This window comes from Perna viridis, chromosome 3 (genome assembly GCF_037379345.1).
Source record: "Perna viridis isolate PV_CMFRI_1.1 ecotype Kerala chromosome 3, ASM3737934v1, whole genome shotgun sequence".
Taxonomy (NCBI): Eukaryota; Metazoa; Mollusca; class Bivalvia; order Mytilida; family Mytilidae; genus Perna; species Perna viridis.
Window position 1 is genome coordinate 51,653,414 of NC_142447.1, and position 22,520 is coordinate 51,675,933.

General features: G+C 31.4%; 1 protein-coding gene across 5 annotated transcripts in view; it reads left to right on the forward strand.

Annotated features, from left to right (window-relative positions):
- LOC148622819 (uncharacterized) overlaps positions 1-22,144 on the forward strand; it is a 32,426-nt gene extending 10,282 nt beyond the window's left edge. The window contains exons 2-11 of one of the 5 annotated variants that reach the window (XM_088573036.1): positions 689-2,294; positions 9,911-10,063; positions 12,883-13,014; positions 14,023-14,214; positions 15,216-15,275; positions 17,005-17,132; positions 17,416-17,572; positions 18,521-18,640; positions 19,078-19,158; positions 19,583-22,144. In XM_088573036.1, the coding sequence (XP_088429162.1) occupies positions 1,887-2,294; positions 9,911-10,063; positions 12,883-13,014; positions 14,023-14,214; positions 15,216-15,275; positions 17,005-17,132; positions 17,416-17,572; positions 18,521-18,640; positions 19,078-19,158; positions 19,583-19,780 (1,629 nt within the window). In that variant the 5' untranslated portion in view covers positions 689-1,886 and the 3' untranslated portion in view covers positions 19,781-22,144. Of the gene's footprint in view, positions 1-688; positions 2,295-8,595; positions 8,741-8,938; positions 9,040-9,906; positions 10,064-12,882; positions 13,015-14,022; positions 14,215-15,215; positions 15,276-17,004; positions 17,133-17,415; positions 17,573-18,520; positions 18,641-19,077; positions 19,159-19,582 lie in introns of those variants that run through there. The other 4 variants (XM_088573040.1, XM_088573041.1, XM_088573037.1 and 1 more) reach the window with 4 other exon arrangements.
- Positions 22,145-22,520: the final 376 nt, after the last annotated feature.

Below are 22,520 nucleotides of genomic sequence, written 5' to 3' on the forward strand. Positions count from 1 at the left end.
GACTCTATGCTTATTTTATACAACTAGAAAATATTTGAATGTATTAAAAAAGCACCCTAAGGCATAGTGACAAAGTATTGTCCACTTTAAATATGGTTTTCACAAGAAGGAGTTAATTAAAGAACAGTTTATCTATGGAAGTTGCTTCTTGCAAACATTCATGTACATATAAGAATCCTTTTGCCCACCCAGTCTTGTTTTTTTTAGGGTGGATGAAAATATAGCAATTAAATTTAGCTTGCCATATCAAATGTGTTTTCTTTTTATATATTCTGATAAAGTTTCCTAAATTTTCACCTGCACAGCCTGTATCTTTCTTTCTTGGCACAAATTAAGCACTTCACAGACCTATTATCATATAAGAGATAGTCTTTTAGGCAAACCAATTAGAGAATATAAAATAGTTTAAATATTGTCACTTGATGAAAAAGACCTAGGCTTTCCATTAGATATGCTGTGTAATTTACTCAGATTGTATCTTTGTGTAGAAAGGTTTGTTAAATTGATTGAGACTTTTATTAGCTGATGTGTTCCAAATTAAAGTTTATAGGTATCAATCAGCTAACAAGTTAATTAATTAGTGATAAGTCATTATTAGACCCACTTAAATGTAACATTAGCATGAGTTATCTGTTAACCACCTGTATCTGATTAAAGTACAGATTCTTTTAAGTTTAATTTTGTGTAGAGGCAAGAATGACTTCAGAAAAGGGAGTGGTTAGATGGTGCTTTTGCTTAGGATTTTAATATGTTGTGCATTGTAATCCTGGTGCAGATATGAACTATCAAATGGTAATAGTCTTTACATGAAAATACTTTATTTTGATACTGAGACAATGATGAACACAGAAAAAGGCTTCTGTTGTGAAAATGTATTCATTGATTCCAAAATAAGATATTAATGACATTCATGAGAGGATTACATGCCTTCAACTGATCCAACTACAATAGTCACAAACACTAAACAGATGAATTCATCAGATGTGTACATCCAGAACAGATGGTATTTTAATATCAAACTAGAATAGATGTTAGATTGGAAGCCAGGTACCTTCAGATATTGATATTGTTGGTGTGTAAGCAAAAGTGATAGTAAAATTATGTAACTAGGAATTCTTAGCATTATCTTGTAGATGTAACATTTAGTGCAGATCCATGGCAGCTATGCTGTTAAATAGAAATGTTTTGTTTAATTAATTGGAGTCTGGTGGAGATAACTGCCAAAGTCTGCTTCATTAACTGTGTGACAGCAGTAACCACAGGTGCACATGCTTTCTTGGTGTACACTATTTAATTGAGGACTTCATTGAGGCGAAGGATCTTTATGGGTGAATAAATAAATTGGCATTACTTTCCTTGTGTGAGCACCATACCGTGAATACAGCTAACACACATACCATCTCCTCTAAGCAGCCATTGGATCTTTTATTCATTGATTGGATGGATAATATATTTTATGGATTCAAGATGAGCACAGTGTTCTTTGTTGATAGCAGGAAGGTATAGGATACTACTGTCCTTTTACATGTCCAATCCTCATTATCAGAGCATAATGTCTAGCACTGAAGGAATTAATGAGTAAGCTATGGGATATAGAAATCAATGACAATTAGCAACAGACACTGACGATGTTTTGATAGGAGATAGTGCATCCCATCTTCTTCCCTTTCTCTACAGGATACCATGTTTTTCTGTCTGTAATAAGGTGTTTATTCTCTTGTAATGAATTGTAGAACCACAGGTCAAAGTATTCATGTATGTATTTGATTAGGAATCTACTGTTCCTATGAAGGCTGGATAGCAAAATGTTGTAAACTTCTTATTCACTTATGAATATTGGATAAGCCAAAGCTTTATTTGTGATTTTATATTAGATTTATCGTAAAATGTCTTGGTTGTCCTCATTTTCACCAATGGATGTCCGGAAGAGACCACCTACTCCAGAGTTTCCGGTTTCTCCATCAGATTTTGATGAACAGGAAATTGAGGCTAAGAAAAACAACACAATGACAATGCCTAGATCACCAAGCAAGTCTCATAGAGCAGGCATATTTCGTGGGAGGTCGGCTACTCCAGATCGTGGTAGAGCGCCAAGTCCTGTAACCATTCCAAGTATACCTAGCCAGCAGAATGCTGCTGCAGTTCCCCCATCACCCAGGGCTGGAAGGATGGTAAAAGTATTACCAGAAAGTCCTCAGTTAGTCAAATTGCCTGGACGACCTCCAACTCCTGATGAGTCTGTTGTCCAAGACCTTTCGTGGTTACAACACTTTGTTATATGGAATGAAAGGCAAGTTTCTGGCATGGAGTGTGTATAAAGCATGCATGTATTGCTTTGATCTGTCCTGAAAAGTGTTGATACATGTATCCATGGATATAAAACACATTTTTAACAATGCAAGGCATAAATTATGTTTTTATGACTGTACCAATGATATATGCATCTGTCTTCAGAAAAAAATTTCTTGTGCTTGTTTGTTTTTGTTGCTTTGCTGGTGTTATTTTAACTGTAAAAGAAATTCATTCCACAAATGGTTAAATGCATATGTATACCTCTGAACTTTAGGATTCTAATACACATACTTAGTATTACTTTTTATATGGAAATAAGGGGCTAAAAACAAACATTTTTTCTTGTATGAACCATTTCTGCAATTCAGTAAAAGTGTATGAGTTGTACTTACCGTAAGTTTGAAAATAATGTTGAAATCAGTCTTTATGACTACAAAAATAATAATGGTATGGCCCTGTTGTTATGGTCATTGGTATTGCTTGGCTCCTTAGACACTTTGGTTTACAGACGATAATTCTTTTGATTTTAATGACCTTGTAACACAAGATGCCATTCCACAAAAGGGGATTAGCTTTGAGGGTTTTGACTTGAAAATTAAAGAATTATTGACTAAAAAGGGGACACCAATAAGCATTTTCCTGGTGTCAGACTACAACTTGGGTGTAAGTGAATAAATCTCCATGAAATCATATCACAATGATACCACAAAAGAAAGACTTGAATTAATTTTTATGTTTTTAAGGGATTATGGACCAAAAAGGGTCCAGAAACAGGCATTTTTCTGATGTCCAGACAATTACTTGACTAAAAGTGTATGGATCTCTGAAATTATAATACAATGCCTTACCAAAAACTGGAAGGTTGGGTTTGGCTTTTAGGTTTGTGATATGTAAGTGGCCTAAAGGGGTCCAGAAACAAGCATATATGATTTCTGGACAATTACTTGAATAAAAATGTATGGATGGTGTGTATGTTTGAAATTTATTTACAAGTTGATATACCTCAAAAGGATGACTGGGTTGGTTTTGGAAGTGTTACCTTGAAACATTTAGGAATATGGGGCCAAAAAATGGCCAGTGAGAAACATTTTATTGGTTTTTGGTTTTAACTTTTGTAAAAGTGTTTTGATCTCTATGAAAAAGTATTACAAGGTAACTTAGGAAAGTTTTGATAGATTTCAAGGCTTTTAAGAATGAGGGGCAAACAAAATAGGTCATTAATAAGTAATTTTCTTTAACTCTGGATACATTTCTTTATTGCAAATTTTAAGTTCTTTGACATTTTTCATTCTTGTCAGAAGCTCATACTGTGTCAAAAATTGGATAACAATCCAAAAATGAAGTTTGAATGTTGTGTCCATACTGATCTGGACTGTACAGGGGTTGACCTCTGCAGTGGTATCAAACTTTGCCCTTTTTGCACAATAATTTATTTAATAGATGTGCAAATTTCTTTGAAACTTTTATTACAATGTTTCAATTTGGTTTGATTTGAAAAAAATTACTTTTGGTAATAAAACTGGAACATTACACAAAACTAAAATGTCATCAAAATTGTTTCAGGTAAGATTCATACCTGATTCCTTCAGCTCATTTCCCTTTACAATGTTTTGAACTTTTGAAATATAGTAAAATTACTGAATTTTACACAATTTTATTAATTTGCTCTTTGAATGCAAGTTTATCTAGGAATAAAAAGGAATATAGATATTAAAGGAGTCTTAAGTACAAATTATGATATCAGTTACCTTCAGTATTTAAAATAAGCACAAATTTCACTAACATCAATTTCTTTGTTAAATTTTAACATCAAGGCTTAAACCGAATTATATTTATATATATAGCAAAATATTTATTACAATATAATTTCTCTCTAAGAATTCAATCATCTAAATAGGAAGGTTTGGCATGATCTGTAGATGTGCATGGATGAGTATTATTGTTGTCAGAGTACTCCATAGGGAGATAATCCAACTTGAAGGGTTAAAATCTTGTAGTAAGCACAACTCTTCCTATACGGCTCAAGGGGTTTTGATGAAACTTTATAGAAAGGTTGGGTATCATATGAAGATGTACATTAAGGAATATAACAATTATAATGAGAATGGATATGGTGAATATTTCTAGGAGACAACAACCTTACGGGGTTGAAAAAATATCAGATAAAAGCCACCCATATATGAGGATACCCTCACACCAAAAGGCAGGCTTCCCTGTGGTGTAAGGGTTTGTCTGGAGACTCTAAAGGAAGGAAATTCAGCTGAAAGGTTTTGATTGCACCAAACAAGTGCAACTCCTTCTTGACCATACAAGGTTTTTTTTATGAAATTTAGTAGTTAGGGCTTCATATGTTTTTGTCAGGGGAATGTCCAACTTCAGAGTCTGTACATATTTAAAACTTTATTTGAAGTGGGAGCATTCTGTTTGTGAGCTTGTTCACAGCATTTCTAGTTTTATTTGTAAGTACTCTTTCCAGTCATAATTAATGGAGAATAGGAACTGCTCTCTTCAGAACAATTTCTGAACTAGAAGAAAGTCTATTGTTATATTTGCTGTTGACTTTGATCAGTTATTTATAAGATGAAAATCTTAGTTGAATACTTATTACAGAAAATATACATATCAGTTTACATATCTGTGTCATTGTCATTTAAAATACTGTTTCATTATCAAACATAATCTTAAAATGCTACAAGTTTTTGCAGGATGCTTCTAATTATTAAATAATGTCTGGATCTTCTGTTATGGTAACATTTTATCAAGAAATTATAATGATTTACTTTTCTTAATGTAGAAATGTAATTATTCTTTGACCAATAAGTTAATTGTAGTTTTTCTTGTAGTTTATGTCCACTTTTCACTCCTATTTATTATTAGCTCACCTTGCCCAATGGGCAGGGCCAGGTGAGCTTTTGCCATCACTTAGCTTTCTAGGTTGTCATTGTCATTAACAATTTTTCAAAACTTTTCTCCTCTGATGGTATTATTGCCGCTTTTCATGCCCCTGCAACGATAACTTGGGGCATATTGTTTTACCCCTGTCAGTCCGTCCGTAATTCCGTCCATAATTCTGTCCATCCCATAAGTTTTCTGCACTTTTTTGAAAATCCTTGAAGATATTGAACTGATTTTTTGTATGTGAGTCTTTCATGATTAGTTATAGAATGAGTTAGTTTCGTTCTGTTACTCTGAGTTTTACCAAAAATATGGGCCCTAGTCTTTAAAAATTTCATGGAAATAACAGTTTTCCACACTTTTTTTGTAAATCCTTGAAGATATTGAACTGCTTTTTGGTATGTGAGTCTGTCATGATTAGTTACAAATCGAGTATAAGTTTCATTATTCTACGCTGAGTTTTACCAAAATAATGGGCCCTGCACTTCAAAAATTGTATTGAAATAATAGTTTTTCTTTTTTGTTTTGTAAATGCTTGAAGATATTTGACTGGTTTTTGGTATGTGAGTCTGATATGATTAGTTACAGATTGAGTTTAAGTTTCGTTCAGCTATGCTGAGTTTTACTCAAAACCACATGCGGGGGCATCATTTTTGTCTCACAGACACAATAACACATCTGACAAAGTGCTTTTTACAATTATGAGTTATGATATATAGCTGTATGAATGTCAAATGTGGGGGCATCACTTTATCTAGTTTGACATTTGTTTTGCTATTTTTTATATTATTATGTTAAAAAAAAACCTCTTTCTTTGACACTACTGGACCAATTAGAACCAAACTTGGTTTGAATGTTCTTAGGGTATAATGCCTAGAACTGATATAGGGATTTTTTTTATCTGTATGTAGACAAGCATGAATAAATAGGGGCAGATATTTTGCATATCTCCAAAACCATTAGTTTTAGCCAAGTTCTGTGTTCAGCATGATGAGATCTTTTTGTGGTCAAATTTTTTTGAAAATCTGTTAACCTCTGTTGGAGTTAAAGCCCGTTTTGGACAATTTTTGTGCTACTTTTGATGTTATTGCTTTCAAAATCTTCTCCTTTGACACTACTGTACCAATTAGAATCAAAATTGAATGTTCCTTAGGTTATTTTGCCTAGAACTGATGTTGGGATTTGTGATCTGTAGGCAGACATGGCTGCTGTTACCATAAAATAGAACAAAGGGGTCAGACAGCAGGTTTTCCCATCTCCAAAACTGTAAAATTTAGCCATTTCTGACATGGGTAAAAAATGTTTAGAGTGATCTTTGGTCAACTTTTTGTGAAAATCTGATTACTCATGTTGGAGTAATTGTCCTTTTGGGACATAATTTTGCTATTTTTAATGTTATTACTTTCAAAAATCATTTTCTCTGAATCTACTGGACAAAATTCAGTGGGAATTATCTTGCACAAAAGAATATTGGGATTTTTGATCTGTGAAAAAACATGGCCACTGTTACTAAAAATAGAACATTGAGGTCAGACAGTTTTTGGCATGTATTTCCTAAACTGTTAAGTTTACCCAGTTTAAGACAAGGGATAAAATTTTCAGCATGAATAGAACTTTCTATGGTAAAATTTTGGGGAAAACCTGTGAACCCATGTTTGAACTTATGCCATCTTTGGATGTTTTTTCTTTGGCTGTTTAGTTTTATTTTATTCAAAAATCTTCTTCTGTGATACAAACTACTGGATCAAATTCAATGAAACTGTAAATGCATTCCTACATTTTGATATTGAAGTTTTATCTCTTCGGTTTACAAGAATCATTGTAATGAAGTCAACAGTTCTAAATCAAGTTAAAAATAGATGTTATCAATTGAAATGAAGTGAAAAACTTATAATCTGGCTTTGCTTCAATCTTTACCATGGCTTGAAGATGTAAGCATAATGATTTTTATAAAATGAAGTGCAGTTGATTTTACACATTGTTACCCTCAGGATTGGAACATTGCATATTTTATACAAATATTTAGTTACCAGAAATTGATGTACATTTATTAAAGCATGAATGACAATTTCATTTCAATTATTTGTTTCTATTTATTCTTCTAATTGTGCCTATGTATTAACCACATTTCATTCTTCTGATTTTTCACTTCATCTTTGTTATTCTGTTGAAGGTATGTGATGTGATACTTGAACTTCTTAATTATGAAATTCACTTTTAATTGACTTGTTATATGACCTTTTGACCTACTTACAGCTGCTTACTATGGTGAAAAAGGTTGAATGATAAATATTATGTATGAATCATTAATGATTTGATTAATTTGATGAGAGTGATTGTCCCACAGAGGAGGACTGGGTGATGGATTGAGATGTACTATGAATTGCTATAGTTTTATCAGTTATTTCATTATCATCTCAAACTTATAGCAAATTGTCCAGGATGAGGTGGAAAAGAAAATACAAATAGTGGGATAACTATGACTTAACTATGCCTGTGTTGTTTGGACAAATTTAGGTTGCAATAAATTTTGTACCTTCAAGTTTTCTGTTAAGAAATAGGTTTACTTTCTTACCTATAAGACCTGGAAATTACCTTTCAATTATGTTTACCTCTTACCCAGATCTGATAACATTGTTTGTTTACATTTCAATTCAAATTCTATTTAAAGTCATAAATGTTTTCATTAAAATCTGTTTGATGTAAAATTGACCTTAGCTTGAGGGGTCAGAAAGGTCGAACAAGACACCATAAAACAGTTATATGATTGACAGAGAGTGACAAAGATTATCAATCAGAAGGACCTGAACATTAATGTCTTGACTTTCAGGGGACATAATCTGGGATCTGCTCTCTTCAAACAGTTTTGATTGTGATAAGCAGATTAGTATAAGGAGATTGTTGATAATTCATTGAGGAATTTCATTGCTGACCAATTGTTTATGTTTATGTGACCTAGTTAGGGAAAGAAAATGCCAGAAGTAATTAGCAGGTAGGAAACCTTTGATGACCTCCAGGTAATTCATGTCATGTTCATCAAATTTTTTTAAGTAATTAGTAAGTAATATCTGTGGTCAAGTCAAGTGTCAGGCATAAATAACCTCAAAATAATAATTTTTCACCTTTTCATTATGATTTAGGACCTGGTCTTGTAGATTTTTGTCATGTTTGTGTGTATAAGGAAAGACAGTGTGTAGTAGTATGTTATTACCATATAAACATGACAATGTTGTATTCTATGGAGACTCCTGAATAAAGGATTTGACATAAAAGCAAAAAAACATGAAACTCTGAAACCAGATAAACTCAATTGTGCAATAGCAAATTAGAGAACACGGTTTTATCAGACAACTAGATAAGGTTTAGACATTACTGAAGGAAAGTGAATCAAGTCTCTGATATCTGACAAAACTCAAAACTCCTAAGGAGACTGTATGTATTGATGGAAAATGTCGCATCTAGTAGCTGGTAGTTCTCTTGATTCCACCAGTTTTGCTGGAGTAGATTACACAGATGATGATGTTTTTGAAGAGCACTTGATAGTGAGGAGAGAGTAAGAAGAAGTTCTCTGTTGTTTTAGAAATGGTTTCTCTTTGAAGGGGGTTTACAAGTGATTGATTATTATACTGTTTTACTGACTTGTTAATTGTGTTGGAGAATAATATGTTAAGTGAGGAGGCTGGGTAAATGAGTTGATATTTTGTGAGCAACTGAAGGATTTACCACTGTTCTCTGGCATTCTTTTGTCTCTCAGGATAATCACTCATAATTCCTTGTTCTCAGTGTCAAGTCTTATACATGTAAATACATGTTTAAGTTTCTTAGTAGGAGAGGATCTTTTTCAAAGAAATGGTCTGTACAATTTCAATGTTTGTTGTATATTAACATATCAATTTCTAACACTGGAGAATTTTTTACATAAATTTGCATGTCTTTTTTATTTTAACCAAAAGCTATGCATTTTCAAATATTTATGTTACAATTTATGTAATTTGAATTCATTATTTTGCCTGAAAACATTTTAAACAAATAAAGATGAGTAACATTTCAGAAGTGTTGATTCTATCTCGAAACAGGAATGCTGTTCGAGATATCACTGAGCATCAATTCAAAGGTGTGTTATGCATGACATCAAGAAGAACTTAGTGTGTGTACAATAATTGCATCCTTATTATAAAAACATTTGCTGTTAAATGCTTTTTGTGCATAATTTGTACGGTATGTAGTTCGGTTGTTATCTATGAAGCATACCATTTATAGACTTTTTGCTGTGGTATCCTAGACAAATACATGTATTTACAAACAATTTTTTTATTTCATCATAGTTAGCTGAAGGGTAGCTGTCAAAAGCTAACTCTTTCTTCTGCTGCTACTTCATGATGAAATGTTGAAAGTCCTTTACATCATAACAAGTTTTACTTTGAAGCTAAATCATGATATAAAATTAGAAATGATTGAATATGGGAATGGGTCCTTTTGGTAATCTGTGTTTGGTCAAAAATCAAAGTTGAAAATAATTAAAAATGATATGATATGAGACATGCTTTATACACTGCCATCCTATTATCTTGAATTTCAGTCCTACAGCTACTCACATGCAGTTAACAAGAAGTCTCTTTAGAACAAAAAACACTTCATTTCTTGCTAGTTATCACCCAGTTTATGGTAGTTGCTGAAAAAAGCATCTCTAATAATAACATTACATTTTTATATTTTCAGGGAGCAGCCCATCTTTACTACAAAAGCCCATGTGTTCCAGATAGACCCTGATACTAAAAAGAACTGGATCCCAGCCAGTAAAACTGCAGTCAGTGTGTCTTACTACTATGACTCGACAAGAAACACCTACAGAATTATCAGTGTTGATGGATCTAAGGTTGGTTACACATAATATAACAATAAATACCTACATAAAAAGTCACGCTGAAAACTGAGTAGTATTACATTGAATGTTTGGAAAACTTCGATGAAGTAAAACTAAATTAATTCCAGGAAGTATTCATAGAACACACCAATCTCATGGAAAAAAGTTCTACCTTGACAGAATCTGAGTTGGATTTTTCATTTTTTTGTCATCTTTATGTAATTGCCTTATTATCTGACATTCAAGGCTGTTCATTAGGAAACCAGTTAACCTGTCTGTTACCTATCATCCCCTCTACTGTCTAATCCTGAGGACAAATTAGGCAATATAAGGCCAAAATGAAAATCTGAACAGAGCTATGGATGGGTTACATTTACTTTGATGAAAAATATTCACCTCTACATCTTCAAGCTCTGTTGAGGATTATTAAAAATAAATTTTTGGCTAGAAAAAGTACTAAAATTAACTGCTCTCATAGAAAGATTCTGTTTCTTTTTTTCTAAAGTATGTCAAATGTAATTTTTGAAAAGGTTTAATGTTGAAAATTTTATTACTAGGTTCCAAACCACATTAGGAATATTGGTGTTTAGATTTTTGGGTTTATGGACTCAACCATTTTGAATTTTGGACCAAAAAGGGCCAAAAAAGCATTTCATTGCATTTAATTATATAACTCCAGTAAAAACATATGGATGTTGATATATTCTATATCACAAATGTCAGGCTGGGATTGATTTTGGAGGTTAATGCTTGCACCGTTTAAGAATGAGGGGCCAAAAGGGAGCCATACAAGCCTATTCCTGATATTAAGAGAATAACTTGTCTTTTGATCTTGTTAAAATTGTAACACAGGGTGTTAAACCACCATAGCAAGGCTGGGATTTCAACCAATTAGGAATTATGGCAAAAAATGAGGCTTAAATAAGTATTTTCCTGGTGCCCAAACAATAATTATATAAGAGTATAGTGAATGAATCTCTTAAATTGTACTGCAAGGTGCCATACCTAAAAAAGGACTGGAATTAGGGGCCAAATATAGACAAAAAAACACGAACATTTCTGATTTCTGGATGATTACTTGAGTAGAAGGGATGGATCTTTTTGAAATTCTACAAAATACAGTCCGCCTGAAGGAAGGATGGGATTGATTTTTGGAAGTCGTGACTGGAACCATTGAGGAATAAGGGCCAAAAAGGGTCAAATTCTTATCATGGTGTGTCCATAACTGCCCCAACTGTTCATGGTTCAACCTCAGTGGTTATATCAAGTCATTTTTATTATATAATGGTGAATTGGTAATACATGTAGTATTGATTCATCAGATTTGACTATGTAATGCTAGTAAGTTTGTCATAAGAATGAGTTGCCAAACTATTACAAAAACTTGAATGTTAAAATGGTAAAAATAAGGAGATATAATTAACTAGAGAGCATAAATTTACAGTGTTCTGGTAGATTAGTAATTGGTTAATTAAGTATAGATTTTTTTTGGCCATGCAAACTTAGAACAATGGAACACTGTGATACTGTCTATTATACTGTATGCAAAGCTATGTCATTTCCAGCTGTTCTGTCTGTACTGGTAATCAAAAGATAGTATTAAAACAGCTCTCCGGTCCATAAAAGTTATAATAATTAGAATTAGTTAGCGGTTACTGTCTCATTTTGGCTGTTTATTTAATTAATATGGCATAAAAAATAACTGTAAAAAGAGAAGGTATTTTCTGCTTGTATGACAACATGAGATATATACTGTATTATGGTTTTATTGCCACCTACCAAACTGTCAATAAGATATATAGGTATAGGTTGAATAGGACTTACAAAACCTTATAATTAATTTGATATTAAAACTAGGTATTGAATAGTAAATTTGTAATTCAAAATTGATTCTGGAACTATCATTTTCTATATAAAAACAATGGAGATACATCACATATGAATAAAAACATCTAATTAAGAAAAAAAATTAAACTTTGCCTTGTCTGTAAACGGCTTGACTGAATATTTAATTCTGTATGTGTAGCATCATTCTGATACTCTAGTCACATGATAAAATCAGTTCAGAATCTGTCTGTTTGCTGTCACTACCATCATTAATGTCTGTTTTTATAATGTATTTATTTATATGCAGACATTCAATACACCTCAACAGACAACTATATAATTTAATTACTTCTGTATTAAAATTATTGGCCTTTAGTGATATACAGATAAAATATTCACACATTAGCAATATACACATGAAATGCTAACAAACTAGCAAAATACATATGAAATGTTAACACACAAGCAATATACACATGAAATGTTACCAGACTAGCAGTATACACATGAAATGTTAACACACAAGCAATATACACATGAAATGTTAACACACAAGCAATATACACATGAAATGTTACCAGACTAGCAGTATACACATGAAATGTTAACACACTAGCAATATACACATGAAATGTTAACACACAAGCAATATACACATGAAATGTTAACAGACTAGCAGTATACACATGAAATGTTAACACACTAGCAAAATACACATGAAATGTTAACACACTAGCAATATAAAGATGAAGTGAAACACACTAAACCTTATTATTGTGTAATTTTTTTTACAATTTCTTATGAAGTGTTGATAGTCGAGCACTGATTTGTAATTAGTACTGATGGCACTTGATGCTTATGAGCATTTTATATTTTGTATACATGTATTTTGATGAATTTTATCAAAGAAAGTATCTTGGCTGTTGTGAACATTTATTGCACTGTACAAGTCACATACATAGTTACATACTGTATTAAGTGATAATTTTCACAACCTTTTATAGGCCATCATCAATAGTGTTATTACCCCAGGGATGACCTTTACCAAAACATCTCAGAAGTTCGGACAGTGGTCAGATCCTAGAGCTAATACTGTATATGGTCTTGGGTTCACATCAGAAGCAGACCTTGCTAAGGTAAGAACTACTTAGATATACATACCATTCTATGGTCTGTGGTTTACAACCAAAGTGGACTCAGGCAAGGTAAGAATCACCTAGATATACAAACCATCCAATAGTCTAGGTTTCACATCAGAAGCAGACCTTGCTTAGATAAGAACTACCTAGATATACATACCATCCTATGGTCTTGGTTTCACATCAAAAGTGGACTCGGGCAAGGTAAGAACTACTTAGATTTGCATACCATCCTATGGTCTATGGTTAAAAAAAATATGATTTTTCTGATAGGTTTATTGAGTTTTTTCTTTTATCTAACTCGAATACTATTTATTTAAAGTAGAACATAAAATAATGTCTGAAATTTAATTGTATGTTAGAACGGAAGATTTTATATTTTGATTCTGACTTACTGATATATTTATTTCTTGGCGATATTATTATTTTTTATGAATGAAGATGCATCAGTTTTGTGTATTATGAGCTGAATAGATAATATAAATAGAATATAACCACAAACCAACATATATACCTGATAGTTCTCTATAGTAACAATACATGTGAAGATATTACTAATTAAGATACCAGCAAGACATTTGATACTATTTTCATTTTATACACCAGGAGTGATTTCATTTTGTTTTAGATGTTTTTATTACTTCCTTCTGAAGTGTCTATATAATGTGAAATTGATCAGGAAATTATATAGATTTGCACCTGTCAGTCTGAGTAAAATGTTAAATATTTTATGTGATTTATAGACATGCAGCATCAGTTTTGTAGTTGCTTGGTCTTTACAATAATTGAAACTGTACATTTATTTTTAGAATGTATTTTTTTTTCTTCCAAGAGAGATAATTTTGTAAAGCAACAGACATCCTAAATTTCTCAGAGTAGGCATAAGTTTTTTATACATAGAAAAAAACTAGCATACGAAATAAATCTGAATTTTGAACTTAAATCTTTTTGTGTCTCTTGGAATCATAGAATTAAAAAATAAATGCATTGTATATATATCAACAGTTTATAGAGAAATTCAAGGAGATAAAAGACTTGACCAGACAACAAGTTGCTCAGCAACAAGTTCAACAGACAACTCAGGTTAATGGCAATGTTGTTGATGAGAATCACACCGCTAGCCAATCTCCTCCGCAGCCTTCCCAAGGTGCACGGCAGATCCTGCATCATCGAAGCTCTAGTCTTTCTGCTGTTCAGGTTTGTTGCTTCAAGCATGCTCTAACTAAAAACCCTAACAATGTTGAGATGATCCTGTTAAAATAAAGCAATATTAATCTTTGTTTGGATTGACATTCCAAAGTTTATCATTTTAGATACAAAAGGAATTGATACTAGACATTCTTTACAAGCAAGCATATTGTACCTTAACTTCACAAACAAACTCAAAATTTTTAACTGTTAACATTTGAAGTTATTATATCAGATTGTCTCTAAAGCCTTAAATCTTTTTCATCTGTCCTTTCTGCCTTACACAAAATAATAGCAGCAACTATCAACAACAATATGATATATAGACTGTAAACATCAAATTTGACCATCTTGACAGAGAGTATCACCCTGCCAGGTTTGCTTTGAAACTGGTGATACATTTCTTCATGGACTTATGTTGTTATATCATCTGTTGTTATGTTTTGGAGTATTATTTCATATCTCTATAGTAAGAGTTTTTATTAAATCATAACAAAAGTTTCTGTGTTTATGTTTATATTCTTGTCTGAAAAGAAAAAAAAACATTCTACAGTTATCACATTTCAAGGGAGGCATCTCAACAATGTGTATTTTTTGTTTTGTTTATAATGATCATATCAACAGCTGTTTTTATGCCTAAGATGCTTTTATCATGGCTATTGATTTTGTTTGGTTTATATGTGTCTGATCTTAAAATAAAATCTTTTGAAGATAATGTACTATCTTGAAGATTTATAAAGGTAGCTAATTCAACCCCTATCTAAATGTAATTGCTATTACTGTTATATACATACAGATCTGTACCGAAAATTGAATTGTAATGGAAGGATATTTTTCTATCCTTAATTTAATGTTTTATTAGTTACATCATTACATGCTGTTGGTCTTCTCTTGATACTATCAGTCTCACCAGTGCTTCTAAAGTGTTCAAACTTACCTGCATGTTAGGTAATCATTCAAAGCCTTATAGGAGTACTGATACATGTACTACATATACATGATTTTTGCAGACTGATAGCCCAGAGGCAACACCCACACCAGAAACATCAGAAAAATCATCTGATGACAAAGTATTACGACATTATCTTTTTTTTTTCTTTTTTTTTTGTTTCTATAAAGTACTCTCACTCTGTGATTGCTGTGACTGAATATGATCACAAAAGCTCAACATACTCAGAAACTTTACTCATGGAGGTATTGTATTTATCAGTTGTATTTACCAATAGTTGTAAATCTTCGTAAACTATCTTTAAAAATCTCTGATTTTATTCAGATGAACTAAAAGTGAACAACAAAAGAATCTTTACAGTATTTAGTCAAAAAACTTCAAAATAGTGCTGAAAAAGGGATTATCTATGGGTAAAGTTTCTTTGAGTAAGCTTTTATGAGTTAAGATTTTTATTGTTACATGCCTTTTTGCATAGAAATTCATTGACAGATCCAGAATCAGATTATACTTGTAATGAACTAGATCTTTGTTATAAGTTATTTCAGTACCACAAAAATTTTGTGGTCCTGTAATGGTATGGCCCTGCTTTTGTCTTTGTCATCCTATAATGAAATGGCCTTGCTTTTTGTCTTTGTTATTGTCCATAGACTCTTGGTTTTTGTGCATTAATATGAATATTAGTTGGTGGCTCTTGATGAAATTTTATAACCAGTTTCCATACCACAGAGGCAAGGTTGGTATTGATTTTATGGCGCTATCTGTTATGGAATTACTGGTAATGGCAAAAACAAGCATTTCATAAATTTAACTATTTAACTAGACTGTATGTGTATGTATCTCTGTGAAATCACATCACAAAATGAATGTTTAGATAGATCTTTGGGCTAAAACATTAACCATTTAGAAAAGGGTACAAAATAGGGGGGCAGAAGCAAGCATATGTATGAATTTTAGTTACGTTGTATATAACCTACGTAGTATAAATATTTTCTTTACCTTTGTGTAAATTGCTTATTTCTTATGCTTAGTTTAAAATTTTAAAGTTCTTTGACCACTTCCATTTTGGTCAGAATTTTATTTTGTGTCTAACTTTTTATCACAATCAAAATTCAAAGCTGTATTAAGTTTGATTGTTGTGTCCATTCTTGTACCCACTGGTCAGGGTTTGACCTTTGCAGTTGTATCAAGCTGCACCCTGAAAAACATTTTATTGTTGATTTTTTAGAAATTATAATAAGATCGGATGATTTTTGATTCTATTTTAACACTTTATGATCATGTAACTATTTACGTTACATTGGTTGTTACAGAACCATGAGTACGAGAGTACTTGTTTTACGTGGGTAGAGGTGCCATAAACTTAATAGTATACACCATTAATTACCATTATGCATGTTTTTGTGGTTAATGACTAATTATTGCATGTCTTTTTTTATTTCTATAATTAATAGATGCTAAAAATAATCTTGAAGCATATTTATTTTTGGAATTGGATCCTGTAGGTGATGCATGAATGTATTTTTAGTGTTTTGCTCAAGTTGCATGAACTGATATGCAAAAATATTCTTTGTGCAGTTAATGTCTTACATTTCTTAAGAATTTTATATGTTTGATAACCAGTGTGTGCTTTGAGATATCTGTGTTTGTTTATCATGTACTTAATGCAACTGCTTTATCTCTTAAAATTTTGCCACAATGATTTTCTCAGATAATCACCACTGCTTTTAATAATATAAATCTATGTTGCAGTTTGTGTGATAATATTTCTTACAGTCAATGTATCTTAATTTGGCAATGATATTTTTTAGTTTGGTAGGAAGAAGATTTCATGTTGTTTGCTATATTTCCAGGGTTCACAAGAAGGCATAAATCTAAAAGAGAGAAGAAATTCCTTCAATACTCCAGGGTCCAACTCAGGAAGTCCTGAAAGTCAACTCAAATATGAGAATGACAGACTGAAATTGGCTTTAGCCCAGAGGTAGTTATTTTATTACATGCTTCTACAAGAGTTTTGTAGCTAATTGTTCCCATGTTATAATAAGTAATGAGAAATAAACATAAGAAGGACCAAAAAGTAAACAATACGTACCTATGTAGTAAAAACCCTGACCAAATGAGTTTAAACTGTTAGTTGTGCTCTCAACTGTATTGGTCAAATGTTCTTAATACAGCAATCTACAAGCACTGTATGTAAAGTATCTCTGGTATTTAAAAATATTCATTGTTATGTAGTCAATTAAGTGTAAAAATCTGATTATCAGCTCAGCTAATGCCAAGAAATGGGAAGTAGAACTACAGACTTTAAAGAACAACAATACCAGACTTACAGCTGCTTTACAGGAGAGTACAGCTAATGTAGAGGAATGGAAGAAACAACTGGCAGCATACAAAGATGAAAGTACAAGGATGAAGAAAAAGGTAGAAACATAGAATAATTATTGTCATTTTTAATTATTTCAATATCAAAATAAAAAAAAAACTATTACATGTAGTAAGTTTATCAGTTATCCAGGAAAAGGAAAAAATACAGCTTACCAATAAATATTAATATATTAAATTTATATAAATAGGTGAAAATATATAATTTCTCTTTCAAAGGTAAAACAGGAAAAGGTATGCTTGTAACAGTAAGAAATTAATTTAAAGACAATCATCTCATTTTATACTTAAACATTTTTATTAACAAATGTAAAGTGTCTCTGCCAAATGCTATGTCATGAAAGTGTCTGATTCCTATTAATATGTAAACCAATCCATTTCTGTAGTCCTAAATTCTGTCTATACACTCGCTTTGCTTGAAATTATGAAGGAGTAGTGTCATGAAGAACATTCTGAGTTGGTTTACTTGTTACAAAAAGGAATTTCGAAGTGAGAAAAAAAAACCACTCCCTGTAAACGTATGTTAGGACAAGGAAAGAGAGCTTCATCCTTTAGTGTCTGGCACCAAATAGATGTAAGATTCTTAACATCTTACTCCTAAGAAGTTATAGTATATTTGAATATTTAAAAAAATAGTTATCAAGGGAACCAAGATTATAGCCGAAATCTAAAGAATGCAATCCAGGGACAGACACCATACATGGAAAACAGACATACACAACAGAGAATATAGTACTTAAATAATACATACAAAGTAAGTAAATGAGCAACTTGGACTCCACCAAAAACTGGGAGCATGGACCAGGTGCTCCGGTAGGGTAAGTGTCCTTTGCTTTTCTAGAAACACCCGACAAGTTGGTCATTAAAAGTCAAATCAGGGGTATATGAAAGAGGAAAGGAAAACTATGTCAGTTTTCAAGAAATTTCAGTTTCATGTTAATACTCTATTTGTTCCATCTTTCTGTTATTCTTTGTTTTCTTCTTAAGGTGGTAGAAATGGAAAAGCAACAGAACAACACAGAACAAATTGGGGCATTACAAACAGAACTACAGCAACTCACTGAAAGATTGGAGAGGGTCCAGTTAGAAAGTCAGGATAAATCTGATGTAAGTTGGTCATATCACAGAAGGGGTAAATATATGAATGTTATGTATAGGGTAATATTAGTTGGAAAATCATAATAATACCTGGTCTGTAGATCATCCTTTAGGGTTTTAAGGCCATAAATGTGGGTAATTAAATGGAGGTGTATCTAACTAATATTAGAGACAAAATGGCACATTTGGTAATGTATGAGATATATTTAAATTGATTTAACTGTAACAGGTTACTTGTTTGAATCACAAGTAAAGTTGAAATGTGGAGAAAATATGCATGTAACAATCCCAGCAGCAAATATTTCCATGCACTTGTAAAAGATTAAAAAAAAAACTCATAGTAAACAGCAAACCCTAATAAGTCAAACGTGAAATTTAGATTTTTTTATGAGGGATGTAAGCCAGATGTAAAGGATATGTATTATGACTGTACATTTATTTGACAGGAAATTAATCAGCTGAATCGTAAAGTAGAGGATCTCAGTGCCAAAGAAACACGAAACAATAATATGCAATCCAGACTACAGGTAAGGAGTTATCAAGGAGTTATCATTGTCTAAATGTTACATAACACAAACATATACTTATAGGTTAATAAATAGAGGCATTGAATTAACTAGAAGTAATGTAGAACAATGTAACTTGAAATAAATGATAATGAGAGAAAATACTTAAGGCAACCTGTTGAATATATTTATAAATGTTTCAGTTCTAACAGATTTTATACTCATTCCATTCAAATCTAGTTTAATCACAGTTTTAAATATAATTTTTTTAACTGTCCAATAGATGACAGTGATCATTGCAATAGTTAAATGAAATGTTTAGAAAGGTTGACTATAAAAATCAGATAAGGAAATCTTTGTGAGTTATTAATTATATTGTTAAGTTTTTAGTTCATTGTACATTTTTATTAAAAGTTTGATTTAATTCAATTACTTTCTTTGTCAGACTCTAGAGGAGGAGAATAAATTATTGACTTTAAAAGTGCAAGATTACCAAAGACAGTTAAGTGAAAGTAGAATGAATCGTGACAAAGACACTACTGAAGTCCTGAATCTTCAACAACAACTAGGCAATAAGGTTACAGAATTATACGAGCTTCATGAACAAATCGTTTCTGTCATACAGAAAGAGTCAAACAGTTGATAATTTTCTGATCATGTCAAATTTTGGTTTTAAGTCTACCAATAGAATATCCAGCCAGGACCAAAACATGGCAGCAGACTTTTGTTTCCAAGGAAATGCCAAGATAGTAGTTGTGCAGAAGACTATGTGATATTTGTGATATATCTATGTATAGTAAAATATATATATTATAATATGAAGAGCAATATAGTGTTACATGTTTTTTTTTGTCTCTTTTTTTTCCACTTTATATATCCAAGAGTAGATCTGATTTATTTATTTTTTGATTAATACTAATATTCTGTGTTTCTATGATGGCCACCCCATCTTCTCAATCCAAAGTTTGATGAAAAGATAAGTACCTACATGTAGAAGAAATATGAACTTGGAAGTAGATCAATATAATTGTGTTATGTACATGTATGATGCTAGAATTTCTGTTTCTGTCATACCATGACTTAATTATGCAGTGCCATATTTATTTCATTTCTCAAGGTTTAAAGAATGTTCAGACTTTTGGGTAAATCTGACATTGCCATAGTACAGCTTTTTCATTGGAGGGCTATGTTTATCATGCTGCTTTATTTATAATTTTTCTGGTGATAAATGATTCCAAAGCTTTTTTTATTTTAGTTTGCCTATTTAATTTACATGTTTCTATGTATAAAATGTACAACTTAGGTGTTTTGGTGGAGTCCTAGTCTTGTGTTCTACTCATATCAAACTAACTCTACCTCTAATGTTATGTTTATATACCATGTAAAAAGATCCCAGACACTAGAATGCCAATAAGTGTAGTGAATTTGTGGCATTAGTTTTGATGAAATTTTAAAAAGTGGGTCTAAAAAATGCACTATGAAGTACTTGATTTTCACTATAAACATTAAGAGGAAGAAGTTAATAATTTTTTGTGATGGTAAATATTTATATTTTTGACTTTAAGATTAATGACAGGTTTGTTGTTAAATTAAGTGAACACTTGCACTATCATCTCCATAGCTTTTATCACTGTATTAAAGGCCAGTATGTTTGGTGTAATGGTACAGCTATTCTTTTGTTGTTAAAGCAGACTTTGTAATTGAAGTATTAGTCAAGATTTTATACCTATTAAAACAAACGTTTGTCATTAATCATTTTATCGGCATTTGGAAATGAATATTTAGGGACAAATTTTGTGAAAGCTAACTTTTGTTTTAATAAAGTGTCAATAAAAAAATTTATCTAAGTTTTTTTTTTCAATTTAAACATATTTCCTGACATGTAGAACCAAATTAAGTTTGAAAAACCTTCATGTTTGGCAACTTAAAAACAGTCAATGTTAAATTTAGAGCTTCAGATTAATTATTAAAAAAATAAAAATCTGATATTGCCAATTAGGCCAAAAAAAATATCTTAGGTTCTTATCCCCTCCCAACTGGATTTTTTTCACCCTCCCCAAAATATTTTATTTTGATTTTTTGGCCCAGTTTAGGCCAATTTTCATCAAAATGACTGCATTTTTCACTAAAATTTATAGAAAAAAAAAATTTTGAAATAAAATTTTGCCTGTCCACTCCAAAATTTGAACTAAACTGGATGAGAAACTTAGAATATTTCTATTTTGCTTCACTGCTTAATGAAAATACCATCAACAATGACAGTCAAAGGGAGGTAACTCCACTTTATGACTGAAATAGCACAAGCAATCATTTTTGAACTTCAAATTATTTTTATTCAGTGTATTAAAGTTTCAGTGCTAGTGAAATAATCATTCAAATTTCATTTTCATAGTGACTGTGATGAAATTAATGCTCAATGTACAAAAATGACATAGCAAGAAAGATTATTTCACTTGTAAGTTATTTTGGTGTTTATTAATAAACACACAACACACAAATGTACTGCTTCAGTATACTTTTTACTAGGTTATAAAGATCAAAGCAATTATTAGCATTGTCTAATTATAGTATATAGCTGATGTGAACGTTAAATATTTTTATCACTTATGAAAGCTCTTGCCCAATATACTCAGTGAATATATTTTTTTTAAACTCTAATTTATCCGATCAAAAGACAGTATTTGTGTCAAATCATGGTGTATTATTCTGTTGTTTTTGGCATTGAGATTTATGTAGTTTTATATAGATGTAGTATTTTTTACAATATTTTCACTTGACAATATATTAAGCACATGGACATATTAATCTCAATCTTTTTTTTTTCCTCAAGGTTGTATATTTGTTTTTACACATTTTGTTTTGTATACAGGTAACACAACATTATTTACAGATATCTTATTAGTAGCCTTAATTATTTCTGTGTTTTTCTTTGTTTTGTTGAAGGCTGTTAAAGCATTAAATGTTATGCATATCATAATGATTACTATATAAAAACTAAAATAATTAATAATTGTTTCTTTTCCTTAGAAAACTTCTATAGGTAGGCATAGCACATTTGTGCACCTTTGGACTTTTCAATGTTTGGCCAGCTAAAAGGTATGCTGTTATATGACTTATATAAGAATATGTTTGAGTTGCCTATCATTTTTATTTCTAGTGTAGTACCTCATTATTAGTCAGATGTTACTATTACAGGCTACACATTTCTTCGTGTCGAATATTGAGCGGAATTTGTTTAAGTAGAAAAAAGTTGGAAATACAATTTACATTTTCTGAGGCATTTGCTATTTAGCAATATTTTTTAATGTTTTTTGTACAACTGCAATGTATAATGGTATCATGCTTTTGTAATTATCAGGATCCACATTGTTGTTTGTAGACAA